At 42.9% G+C, this 13,023-nt stretch overlaps 1 protein-coding gene across 3 annotated transcripts in view; it reads left to right on the top strand.

Annotated features, from left to right (window-relative positions):
- The window catches only part of LOC137011733 (histone deacetylase 4-like), a 35,296-nt gene extending 22,511 nt beyond the window's left edge, over positions 1 to 12,785 (top strand). For all 3 annotated transcript variants that reach the window (XM_067374835.1, XM_067374836.1, XM_067374837.1), the window contains 17 exons: positions 441 to 627; positions 1,115 to 1,302; positions 3,868 to 4,050; positions 4,160 to 4,343; positions 4,487 to 4,620; positions 5,668 to 5,770; positions 5,885 to 5,931; positions 6,027 to 6,134; positions 6,231 to 6,286; positions 6,368 to 6,455; positions 6,548 to 6,667; positions 6,745 to 6,842; positions 8,747 to 8,865; positions 8,973 to 9,106; positions 9,221 to 9,305; positions 10,762 to 10,897; positions 10,981 to 12,785. In XM_067374835.1, the coding sequence (XP_067230936.1) occupies positions 441 to 627; positions 1,115 to 1,302; positions 3,868 to 4,050; positions 4,160 to 4,343; positions 4,487 to 4,620; positions 5,668 to 5,770; positions 5,885 to 5,931; positions 6,027 to 6,134; positions 6,231 to 6,286; positions 6,368 to 6,455; positions 6,548 to 6,667; positions 6,745 to 6,842; positions 8,747 to 8,865; positions 8,973 to 9,106; positions 9,221 to 9,305; positions 10,762 to 10,897; positions 10,981 to 11,020 (2,010 nt within the window). In that variant the 3' untranslated portion in view covers positions 11,021 to 12,785. The remainder of the gene's footprint in view (positions 1 to 440; positions 628 to 1,114; positions 1,303 to 3,867; positions 4,051 to 4,159; positions 4,344 to 4,486; positions 4,621 to 5,667; positions 5,771 to 5,884; positions 5,932 to 6,026; positions 6,135 to 6,230; positions 6,287 to 6,367; positions 6,456 to 6,547; positions 6,668 to 6,744; positions 6,843 to 8,746; positions 8,866 to 8,972; positions 9,107 to 9,220; positions 9,306 to 10,761; positions 10,898 to 10,980) is intronic.
- The last annotated feature ends 238 nt before the right edge of the window (positions 12,786 to 13,023 follow it).

Genomic DNA, 13,023 nt, shown 5'->3' with positions numbered 1-13,023 from the left:
CAAACAGAAAACGTTTCACAGAATATATCTAGAAACGATTAGCAAACTAGAAGCAGATCGTTTTCTCTCGCTCTAAGCATAAATTGAACCGTGTTTGTGCTTTTAGAAAAGTTTTGTTACAGTGGTTTAGAAAAATGTACTTAATTCAGAACAGATGCTCTGAAGTCGTCTGATTTGACTCTGTTTTGGATTAGTTTTTTAAAGGATGTTTATATATTTTTACTAGAACATAAACATACTAATTAGAGTGTAAAATTTAAATGAAGAAATATTATTCACAGTTAACGCCAATCTGATCTGTGTGTGAGAAACTGTCACGATCAGTCTGATCAGGCGTGTGTTTGAGCTCTGCACTGGTTTGGTCGCGCTCGTCTTCCTTTTGCTTCATTATGTGACGCTTAGGAAAAGATTGAGTTTCATTTTGTCATTTCTTCAACAAGGTGACGTCTACTCAGCCGGACAGCGAACGTTTGTCAGTGACTGGTTGTCCCATAAGCACTCCGTTCCTGGCCGCCTCTCACCTTCCGTCATTCCTTGGCAACTCAGACACTGCAAACTCCCACAATGCACTGCTGCAGCACATGGTCCTTCTGGAGCAGTCAGCCCCACCGAGTCCTTTAGCCGCAGGTGAGCAGAGCTCTGTGGTTTGTGCATTTGTCGCTGAGCGTTTCCCAGGGCCGCTGTGAAAGCATTACATAAACCTTGAGATGTGTAAACAGGCCGTTCTTCATAACCGTGTCCGAGTCTGGGGTCCCTCCAGTTAATTAGATCAGTGTTCCGAGTCGCTCGCGGCAGGAGGTCAGAGTTGAGGAACACGGTGTGCCGCGGAGCGACGGGTCTGTCTTCGTGCCAGCGCCGCGTGCCAACGAGGTTCGCTCGCGCAGGCCCAGAAGAATACGTCTCTAATTCCCTGAATGGGAGCAGGAGTGAAACAATGAACCGCTCCGAGACCTGGCAGAGCCGAAGCCGTTTTCAGCTGCCAGGTCGGCCACGCATGGACTGTTGTGACGTCTATGGAGAATCCTGAATGAATGAACGTATTTTTCGATGTCAAGTGCTTTTGGAGGCTTCTGAGTGTGTGTGCTTGTGTTCATGAGGATTGTGATCTGCGCAGGTATGGCGGCGGCTACACTGCAGTCCCCGTGCCTGCAGAAGCTGCGGCAGCACCGGCCGCTCGGACGCACGCAGTCGGCTCCTCTGCCTCAGAGCAGTCAGGCGCTCCAGCAGCTGGTCGTCCAACAGCAGCACCAGCAGTTCCTGGAGAAACACAAGCAGCACTTCCAGCAGCTTCACATCAACAAGGTCAGACTTTTCACCCTTTTCCTTCCATGACAGATTTAATGTCTGTAATATGATTCGCTTAAAAAAAAACGATCGTGGAAGCCCAACATCCTGTATGGGTATTGGGCGTCTGAAGCTAATGTGCAGGAAATCATTAGTCTTAAACCACCTGTGAAATAAATTCTGCTGCACACGAGATGTGGCCTGATGAGGTCAAGGTTTCATGTCGGCAGAACGGGCTTGTTCGGTGTTGCTCTGCAGCGTCACTCGCTGTGTGCAGAATACTGTAGTGTGATTGGCTCTTGCTGTGGATCCGGAGGTAAACCTTCCAAATGTTCGTGCCACTGAACATCAGTCTTTCGGCAGCTGGTCTCCGGCCGGGAGCTTCTTCTCACTTTGGGAAAATAGAAACGCTTGTTTTAAAGAAAAGATAAAGACGAGGCAACAAAAGAGGCTCTGACGTTAATAATGTTCCTCTAGCATTCATGAGCTCGGGCCTTTGATTTGGGATATGGCAGCCGTGACGACAGCACTCCGGCTGGAGCTTTTCCAGTGTTACATTTTTTCTTGATTCATTTATGAGTTCAGCAACATAATCAATGAAGTACTGCATGAATAAAATATTCAGTCACTTGATGTTAAAAATTCTTGTCTTTATTGAATAGGAAGACCATGGCACTAGCAACACAGAGGTCATGGGTTCAGTTCCCAGGAAACGCACACAATGATAATGACACTTTGAATAAACCCTTCTTGTCAGTCCCGCTTGCTCTTCGTTACGCCCTTGATAGACCTTTTTCACAAGAATCGGAAATCACGTGACGCAGGGTAAAGTTAGTTCCGCTATGCGTCTACGGCTATTACATTGATATGCTCTTTTCTCAAATATCGCTTCTTACCTTTTCTGTTTTGTCTGTTTTCCAAATAGCTTTTGTATAATCTACAAATAAATTATTTTCTACTTGTTTGTAGCTTATACAGCCACTCAGACCGTTGATCGAATTTACCGGAAGATGGATTTATATCACCAGCTGTCATACAGCAAAGGCTATGCAGCTACGCATTCAGCAATTTCCCAGAATGTATTACGTACTACGAACATTTATATAATTTAGTAATTAAAAAAATTAACTCCCAATATATACTTTAATGTGGGATATAAAGTCGTGAGATACATAATATTGTCGTGAGTTTTATAGCTACGTTTTAAAAAATATATAGCATGTCTCATATGGCATCACATCCCACATTCAAGCATATGTTATAATTAATCCTGATCGATTAAAATGATTAAACTAAGACATAATTTCCAAAACCACACTGTACACAACTATCAGTCTTTGCATGTTGCAATAGCACAACAATGCTGCGCATAATACACACTTTATGATGATGACGACAGGAAAATGAGTGAGAGATGACTGAAGTGTTTATATCCAGAAATATCATGGTGCGAGCAGTCCTGCTTCACGAATCAGAGGATCAGGCTTGTGTGATAAGGGATCTACCAGTCGATCATTTCCCCAGCACGTCGCTAAAACACTCTATACATCTCATTATGTGCATACTATCCACCCTAAATAGTACTGAATATTAATAATGTCACATAGTATGCACGTTTAGACACAGACACTGTCTTTACAGCACATGGAGCGCGATAATGCACAGCCGCGCCAAACATACACGAAGAATATAACCAGTTTAACCGCCATCACTTCAAATTATTTATTAAATTTAGCTCTTAATGAGAGCTCTGTAGTCTCACCAATAATTCACCAAGACCTGACCAAGACCAAGCTGTTGTCTTGCCTGTCTAACTGAGGCAAACACCCAGAAACTGTGCAAGAAACCATGGTGAAAAAGAGGAAAACAGTTAAAAAGTCGAGTGGCGCTAGCAATGGCAAGGTCATGAGTTTGATTCCCAGGGAATTCATGAAATGATAACATGTAGACCTTTAAAGGTGCTAAAGAGGATGTTTTGTTTTATACATTTTTGCAATATTACTTGAAACTGTCTTTACTAACTGATAAAAGACTATTTATTAGGTGCACTGAAAGGAATAATATTAATATACATCATCTGTGCACGAGGTAGGGCCTTAAAAACATCAGCCAATCGCATAAACGATTGGCCCTCTGGCTTGTCAATCACTGCCGTGACGTTCCTTGTGAGAGACGAGCGGCTGCGCTCCAATAACTTTCCACACTCCACAGGCGCCGCATGCAATGATTTTGTCAGGAGACAGGAGTAACAGCTGCAGATTATGAGTTACCTGCGGTGAGTCCGACACAATGAATCCACTAACACGACACAGCGAATGCCGGCTGTAAACACTCGTGTTTCAATACTCATGGCACGAATTTTGGGAGGCGTTCCCTCGAAAGGAGGGGGGTTGTTCTCACGCATGCGCTCATTTCAAAAACTCAGTAACAGTCTTTGGATTCTCAGTCAACGAAAAGATCCTCTTTATCACCTTTAATGCAATGCAAGTCGCTGTGGATAAAAGTATCTGCTAAGCGACTAATAAACTCAATATGTTTTCAGCATCAGCAGATTTATCTTTTCTCTGCCTGGCTGTCTGTTAGATGTTGAGTAAACCGAGTGATCGGCAGCACCAGAGTCACCCAGAAGAGACGGAGGAAGAGCTCCGAGAGCAGCAGGACGCCACACAGACGGAAACACTTCCCATGAACGTCTCCATTAAACAGGAACCTCCTGATCTCACAGAGGAGCAGAGACAAGAGGAGACAGAGCTGATCTTCAAACAGGTGAGAGAAACGCCTGGAGTTCAAGGGGATAGATGTTGTGTTTGCTGTTTCTGTCGCCCTCTTGTGGTTGTTGTCAGTGCACATACCTATAGAGTGTGTGTGTGAGTAGCAGGCCCTTCTATTGGAGCAGCAGAGGATCCATCAGCTCAGAAACTACCAGGCATCAATGGAGGCGGCTGGTGCGTCAATCAGTTTCCCGGGGCACCGCCCCCTCTCCAGAGCCCAATCATCTCCTGCGTCTGCATCGTTCATCAGCGCGCAGGAACAGCCTTCCAAAGCTCACTTTACCACAGGTGCATTGCTCCATCCTGACACTTTCTCTCTCTCTCTCTCTCTCTCTCTCTCTTCCTCTGTGCCATTTTAAAACTTTAAAATTCAGATTGTTGAACTTTTAAATGAAAGTTTCTGCGTGTGCATTTATTTATTTTTTTTTTAGGTCTGGTGTACGACTCTCTCATGCAGAAGCACCAGTGCATGTGCGGAAACACCAACACACATCCCGAACACGCCGGGCGCATCCAGAGCATCTGGTCTCGGCTGCAGGAGACGGGTCTGCGCAGCCAGTGTGAGGTGCGACACACCCGATAACATGATTCCACCTACATCACCACTAGGGACAGTCATGTTTATGCTGCGAACCGTCGGTCAGGGTCCAGTATTCATCTTTGATCACAACTTTGGTCAAAATTACTGCCCAAAAAATTTTTTTGCTGGCCATCATTTTTCTTAAAAGAAATCTTTATATGTTGCTGTTTCTTTGATATTGGAGTAATTTGTCTGTTTTTGATAAACGCCGGCATCTGTTGCTCGATTCATGAGCTGAGTCCGTCTCCGTCTCTCACTGAAACTCACCACAACCCTACATGTAACAAAAACATCAAAACACAAGATAATCGTGTCCTAACCAGACGAGATGTGACAAGATTCTAGCGACAAGCAATTTGTCTGCCCACACCAGAAACGACACGACAACGAGACGTGACAATATCAGTCAAAAATCACAGCCAATCAGAAGAGAGTGTGGGCGGAGTCCCTCTGCAACCTGCTGCACTCGCAAACAAATTGATAAATAATGAACTTAATAAATATTACAAAATTTTAACATTATTAAAAATACATACTCTGTTCACAGTTTGAATGTGTTTGTTTAATTTATTTTCAAGATCTGAGGTGAATTATCCATGTGTGGCTTTCAGCACGGCTACAAATGATATTCGTACTCGCATTAGATGCTTTCAACATTAAATAAAACACATAATCAGTAGCTGAGATTATCACCGTCGTACTTTGTATGTTGTTGTTCCAGCCATGACATCGCAGAAAGAGAAACCGTTTCTAAAATAGGATGAAAACTCTGGATTAACATGGAAGAGACGTCTTTTATCACGTGTCGCGGCGTCACGTCTGGTTAGGACACACTGTTGCAGTTTAATTCAAACTGTGTATTGTGTTGCGATGATAAAGTTAATCTGGCGAGTAATGCTTTATTGACAAGTGTTCATTTTGGAAGCTGCTGTTGGGTTATTTACCCTGAGCTACATGAAGTGCACTTCCCACGACGTGTCAGCAGGTGGCGCTCTAGTGCTCTAGTGAATCTCTCTGTCCTTTGATTTTCAGTGTATCCGTGGAAGAAAAGCCACATTAGAGGAACTGCAGACGGTTCATTCTGAAGCCCATGTCATGTTGTACGGGACCAACCCACTACGGCAGAAACTGGACAGTAAGACTTTTACAACTCTAAAATAAAGATCCTGTCCTCATGACAGCGACAGAGAGAGGTCTGTAGTGTGAATCACTGAGGAGTTGCGCTCTCTGTCTGTCTCTCTGGTCTCAGGTTCGGTCATATCCATGTTCGTCAGGTTGCCATGTGGCGGTATTGGGGTGAGTAGAAACATAAACCTCGTCTGTCTCAAGAACCTCTTCATCATTTGTGCATAATTAAAGGACGGTTTCTGGGTTGTTTCTCGTCTGTGAAGGTGGACAGCGACACTGTCTGGAATGAAGTCCACTCGTCGAGCGCAGCGCGTCTGGCCGCCGGATCTGTGGTCGAACTCGTCTTCAAAGTGGCATCAGGAGAGCTGAAGGTCACGTCTGCCCCTGTCTTTCGCTCTTTTTTCCTCTGTATGCGCGTCTGTATTATTTGACTTACGAAGAGCGCTGTGTTTCTCCCCTCACTGCAGAACGGCTTCGCTGTGGTTCGGCCTCCAGGGCATCACGCGGAGGAGAGCACGCCAATGTGAGACGCACCTCTGCGTTTGTGTGTCACTCTTTCCTTTCTTCATTTGTCAATAACGTTGGTGCTCTCATCCAATCACAGGGGCTTCTGTTACTTTAACTCTGTTGCCATAGCAGCAAAACTCCTACAGCAAAGACTCAATGTCAGCAAAATTCTGATTGTTGATTGGGTGAGTTCATTTTGAAAAATTACTTTGCACTAAGATAATATTTTCTTTTCTCTCCGTTTAACATTTAATGGTTTTTGTTAAACTACATTCAGGACGTTCATCACGGCAACGGGACTCAGCAAGCGTTCTACAACGATCCCAGCGTTCTGTACATTTCCCTTCATCGATACGACGATGGCAATTTCTTCCCAGGCAGCGGCGCTCCTGAAGAGGTAGTGCCGATAATATGAGCGAGTGTATTGTGGGAGGTTTTTTTTTTCCTTACTTTTCTTACACTGCCTTTAAACAGGTGGGAAGTGGGCCGGGAGTCGGTTTCAATGTCAATGTGGCGTTTACTGGAGGTCTGGAACCACCGATGGGCGACCCAGAATATCTCGCTGCCTTCAGGTAATGGTGTTTCTCAGTGGCGCTGGTGCTAAAAAATAAAAGCATACTGATTTAGTAATGCAGGACTGAATGTAGGATAATTGTTAAATAACCCTTTAACAAGTGATACAATAACGTATCTTTACCTCTTAGCTAAAACTCTTAGCGTTTAAAGCATGCCATAAGGTAGGGCTGGGCAATATGGCCAAAAAAATCATATCTCTGTATTTTTGGGATGAATAGCAAGGTACGGTATAACCTCAGTATTTTCTACATTTTTCTATTCGAAAAATATGTATTTAATTTAAAAAAATTTATTCCACATCCTGCCCAATATTGTCCTTCAAACAATGTTCATATTGAAGGCTATAAAATCAAACAGTGAATGTAACAGTGTATTTATTATGTGGAAAAAATGGATCAAACTCATGACATTCTAACATTACAATCTAAAAACAAAATGATGCTTTTTAAAGCAGAAGCATTAAACTAAAAATAAATAAAAACGAATTAAAGACTAATTATTAGGCTATTTCACTGCTATCATAAAAACACACTTACTTGTAGGTTTAAAATTCTACATATGACACATTTATGCTCATCACCACCAACAACAAATATGTGAGCAAAATATATATTTTAGTCAGAACTCATGTGCTCCGTCTGTTTCGTGCTCATTCACAGCTTCGCTTTCCAACATTTACAGAATATGTGTGTGAAATGTAAGTTATGCACTGAGGAAATTATTTGATGTCACTTCAGCTTAAAGATTATTAATAGAGGTATGTTTGCTCCCACCAATAGCTGCACAAGTTAAGGTTAAGCATGATGATGAAAGCACATTAGTGCGAACCCTCCCGGGACCCATAGAGATTACATTTCACTGCCTGCAGTTCGAAAAAACATTCTTTGTATGGAAGTCTATGAGAACCGTCTGGGTGATTCTCGGCCAGAGTGAAATTCCCCAAAAAGAGGCGGTACTCCACAGAACGTGACTTGACGCTGATTGGACTATATATCCAGAGGCAGTTTCTCATCAAACATGATCTTCATTTGCATAAGTTCATCAGATCATTTCATCATGGATCAGTTGTTTCTGAGTTCGACTGATGGGTTTAGACTACAGGATGTGCTTAGTGTTTAAGTTCATGAAACACACTCAAACACACACACACACACATGCTCACTCACACTCATATACACACACTCTCACACACGTGTTGTTTGTAGAGCAGTATGTGGACGGATCGATGTTGAGCGCATGTCCAACAGGTTTGTCAGACCAGATGATAAATCGCTGTCATTCCTGCTCTTGTGGTTTCAAGGGCAGAAATCTGATCTAGACTGTTGAACAGAAAACGGTGTAAATCATCCCGTGTTTCTCTCTGTAATGCTGGAACAACACGTGTTCGTCTCAGCCGATTCAAGCGCTTTGGCTGGCGATGGCTTTCTGCAGAAGCTCAAATCACATTTTTAACCAATTTCTAATTTAACAGTGTTCTTCCTTCACTCTGTCCTGTCGTGAAATAATGTCATTTATGCGTGAATATTTAATGAGAGAGAATTCACCGCAGTGTCCATCAAAAGCACTCTCTGACCATGAAAAGAAAATCAAATTTAATCCTATCAACGGAAGATGACAAGCCTTTGAACACTCTGTCAAGAACCAAAGACGCTGGGTTCATTTGACTCGAGCGTCGACCCCTCAGATGAAGTCGATCAACTCAATCACTCGCGCTTTAACCAAAGCTTGACCGCTGGTTATGATGTTGAGGAGTTTAGATGATGCGTTTTATTTTGAGCGAGCAGAAGGAGAAGCTTCCTGTTCCAGATGTGGAAGAAAGCGAGTCTTCACACCAGAGCTGAAGATTCACAGTGAAGTTTGTTCATTAATGTGAAGGTTTGTGTGGCTCATTGTGTCACAGGACGGTAGTTATGCCGATCGCTACTGAGTTTGCTCCAGATGTGGTGCTGGTGTCGGCAGGATTCGACGCTGTGGAGGGACATCCGCCGCCGCTGGGAGGTTATAAACTCACCTCCAAATGTGAGCGCCGCCTCCTTCATTACTGTGACACCTGAACTCAACTTGTCCAGGTATATTCATCATTTGGGCCATTTCAGAAAAGCCAACATCGTTTTGAATTGTGACAGGTTTAGGTTACCTGACCACGCAGCTGATGGGATTGGCTGGAGGTCGCGTGGTCCTGGCGCTGGAGGGAGGTCACGACCTCAGGGCCATATGTGACGCCTCAGAGGCCTGCATCTCAGCGCTCCTGGGAATAGAGGTATTACTGATTGCCCATCATCCTTTGCTTTGTAATTTTTCATTTGCATGAGGTAGTTTCTTGTTACAGGCAGATTTGTGGTTTTGATCACATGTTTGTTTTTGTGTCGAACAGCTAGAGCCGTTTCCAGCAGACGTCCTGAAGCAGAGACCCAATGAGAACGCGGTCAGATCCATAGAGAAAGTCCTAGAAAGTCACAGTGAGTCTCTCAAATCTTCATTTCTTTTCACAAAGAATCATTAACTTCTGTCAAATGTCTGATCCCTGAATGTTCGAGGTTCAAAACATCTTCATCTCTGTGTCAAATATCAGGTGCACATGAATGTACTTACAGTAGAAGTCTACAGGGCAAGACTAACGTTAAAATACAGTTTGTCAGAAGACTGTTAACATTACACACTAGTGTGATAGAAGCACCTACTGACGTCTTGACTGTGCAAATCAATCAATCAATCAATCAATCAATACAATTTTATATACTATATAGACACCTTTATCCAGAGCAAGATGTACATGTTTTCAAAACCCGGGACTCGAACCCATGCTGTACAGTTTGATCTACAGGAAGGAGCAAACTTATAACCCATTTTGTTAACCTTTGCACGATTTGCCACAAGAAAGACTTTTTATGTTGGGAAAAGCACAGGATCGATGACAGTTACTGTGTCATTGTGTTCAAACAGTGAAATTTATTTTAAGGGTTACATACAAGCGCTTTGACAAAAATTATGAGCTGCTTGTAACGCCACCAGAACATTCCTCACTCCATAGACTTTGATTGGAAGCAGGACTTGACATTAACGTTTTTGCTCACCAGCCACTGTGGCTAGTGGTTTTCCAAAGTTACCAGCCAACTCAGCATTTTCACTGGCCACAATTTTGATGTTGATGCCATAGGGAAAAACTGCCATATAGATATTTTTATTATCATCTCATAATTTGGCAGCTTGTATATTCAGGTGTGGGTATCTGCAGGTTGGGGTAATGGGAGTGCTGACAGGTAGGGCATAGAGAAAGGTCTTTATCATTGGTCGTGAAAGCTGTCTGTCAGGGTGTGGGGTGGGGTTAGGGGTTCACATTTCGGCACGTCCATTGCTCCGACCTGCAGATATCCCTATCTCGGTATTTTAGTTTGCTGTCACTTTAAGACCTGACGCACGAATCCGTTATACTGTTACACATGCGTTTTTTATCAACTGTTTGGAATTCATGTAAAACACCTAACTGTTCACTTGAATACTCACAGAGACCGGTATTTTGACATTATTTCATGTGTATTTGACTGTTTAAGCAGTGAAAAAAGGAACTCTGTTTAATACCAAGAGGCGGCTTTATGTGTGCAATAGGCGCAATCCCACTCCGAAATTCAAAACCCGTAACAACAATATTCATCCTGAGCAAATGAAACGAGTGAGAGAGAGTGAGTTTGATATGTATCAAAAAAACGTGGCTAGTAGGAGTGACTGTTACTCACCACTGCTGAAACTCACACTTTTGATTGGCGTTAATGTCAAGCCCTGGCTGGAAGAATTGGACTGTAGGTGATTCTTGCTTCTTTTTACAAATTGCTGAAAGTATTTTAACCACACATGCTGTCAGTAGAGCTGGACTGACATTGGATCCTGTACGGTTGATCTGTTTGTGTGTTTGTGTAGGTAAGTACTGGAGGTCCGTCCAGCAGCCCGTGTCCGGCATCGGCCTGTCTCTGCTGGAAGCTCAGAGGGGCGATTCTGAAGAGAATGAGACGGTGACAGCAATGGCTTCTTTATCTGTGGCGGTCATGGAGAAAAGGTACAAGTGTTTCCCCTCCTTTCATGTTCCATCTTATCTTGCCTTTCGTCCTCTCACACCATCCGTGATGCGTTTCTTCTCAGAACGGAGGATGAACCCATGGAAGAGGAGCCGCCGATGTAGGGGACGTGAGTTTTACCAAACCTCCGAGCTCTTCTGGGTCTCGTGTGACGGAGGCTCTCGCCGAGGCCGGCGTCGAGCAGCAGGAGAGCAGAGAGAGTCGTCAGGGCGCAAAGGCTAACTCATCATGTTAGCGCTGTAGCCCGCTAGCACTGTGGCCCCAATGCTACGCGTTCAAGCTGAAGTCACTTGAGATGTTTGTTTTTGGAGATTTCTGTCTTATTGGCCCAATATGTCGCAGATGTCGAGGGCCGTTTAAATCAGCCAGCAGATCATTCCGACAGAAGGATGGATGGAAAACAAGGATCCAAGGAACCCACCACAGGCTCTGGAACACGCTGTTAGTTTAGCACTGAACGAGACGAGCGTCACCACCACAAGCACTACAGTGATTCACCACACGGTGGCGCCGTGACTCGTCTGTGCCACTTTACTGAAGCTTCTGTGAGAGGGAGTGCCTTTGTTGAGATCGTGTGGAACTACGAATGAATTCTGAGAAACGTTGCCTTAAGTCAGTAATGTCATGAACACATTATCCACAATTCCAGTGGGTTGGTGTTTGGAGGAGAGAACACCTTTTTCAGCATGTTTACTTGGACAGCGGTGTTCACGCTTCAGTCCTAAACACTTTTTCTAGCAATGACTCTTTGTTTGTTGTCCGATGAGCTGTACAAACGCTGCTGTAAGTGACGCCCCAGAACTTCCTGTTTCTAGTGATGCTTTAACGCCAGCGGCTCAATGTCAGGCAACGGAGCTGCGTATAGAGCAGTGGTTTATTGACCTGCATGTGCATTACAGGAAAAAGCTACAAAACAACTGGAATGAAATGGAGAACAGAATTTCTGACCAAAGCATGTTTGCATCTTGTCTTGCACCTTTTTTTACACAGTCTTGAAAAGTGAGGTGTTCGACACAGATGTTAAATGGTTTTGCCTCTGTGCTCAAACTCATTCTACTGGATTTACATGAGGAAAAAACATCCAGACTATAGACTATCATGTACCAAATCAGCTTGTGTTCGTAACCCCTTCAGCTCTCCAAACAAACCGTTGCAACTTTGATAATGTTGGAAACCCCCAAGCATGCGGTGGGATTGGTACCTACAAGATCAATACAATATGCATGTGAAATGTTCATTTTATTTGCCTTCCAGAGCGTCGCTCTCAAACGAACAGTTTCACCTCCAAAAGAATCGAGTTGGTTCGTCTTACTTGGCAACTTGTCAACTGTTAAAACGCTCAGTTTTTTTTTAGTTCAGTTACTGGTTATTTTTTAGGTTTTAGAAATTAATTCCATTCCTGTCATTCCTGCTTTGTACAGTTTTTCTTTATTCAGAATATTTGTATTTTCACTTGATTGATGCTTGTTATTGTTTGTGCTAGTGGATTTTAGTTCCATGCATTACTTTTGGTACCATGTACATTGAGCATTGATGAACACTTTTTAACCGGTTCATGGGTTTTCATGCATTATCACAAAGACTGATTGAGTACTTTTATGTTCTGTTCATAGTAGATTTGTATATGAAAGGAAATCTAAATATATGAAGAACTGACATTCACCTGTGTTTGTGTGCATGGATGTAATATTTTGTAAGCAGCACATGTTGGTCTCAAATATACAAAACCTTGTTTTGTTTTTTTAGGATGGTTTAAGAATGTATAACGGTCAGATCTGTCAGTGAACTAACCTGGAAAACTTGGTTGATGATCAGTGATTCATTCATTGTTTTGTTTTTTTTCGTTTTTAGATGATACGGTATGTCTATGACAGTAATTGAAAGAATTAAAAAAGCATTAATTCAAAAGCATTTTGATTGTTTCTTTTGTTTCCATAAAAACAAAGGATCTGTAATACACGTGGTTTGTTTAATTGTATTTACAGTACATGATAAAACTCCTTCAGCTTTGTTAGTTTTGAACAACATTGAAGATGAAGAATAAATAATCATAGTTCATGACCTGCAACTAGAAATGAATTTCTATATAATTACATTATATAGAAAA

Source organism: Chanodichthys erythropterus, chromosome 21 (genome assembly GCF_024489055.1).
Source record: "Chanodichthys erythropterus isolate Z2021 chromosome 21, ASM2448905v1, whole genome shotgun sequence".
Classification (NCBI taxonomy): domain Eukaryota; kingdom Metazoa; phylum Chordata; class Actinopteri; order Cypriniformes; family Xenocyprididae; genus Chanodichthys; species Chanodichthys erythropterus.
Note: the sequence above shows the minus strand (reverse complement) of the source record. Positions and strands in the feature narration are given on the sequence as shown.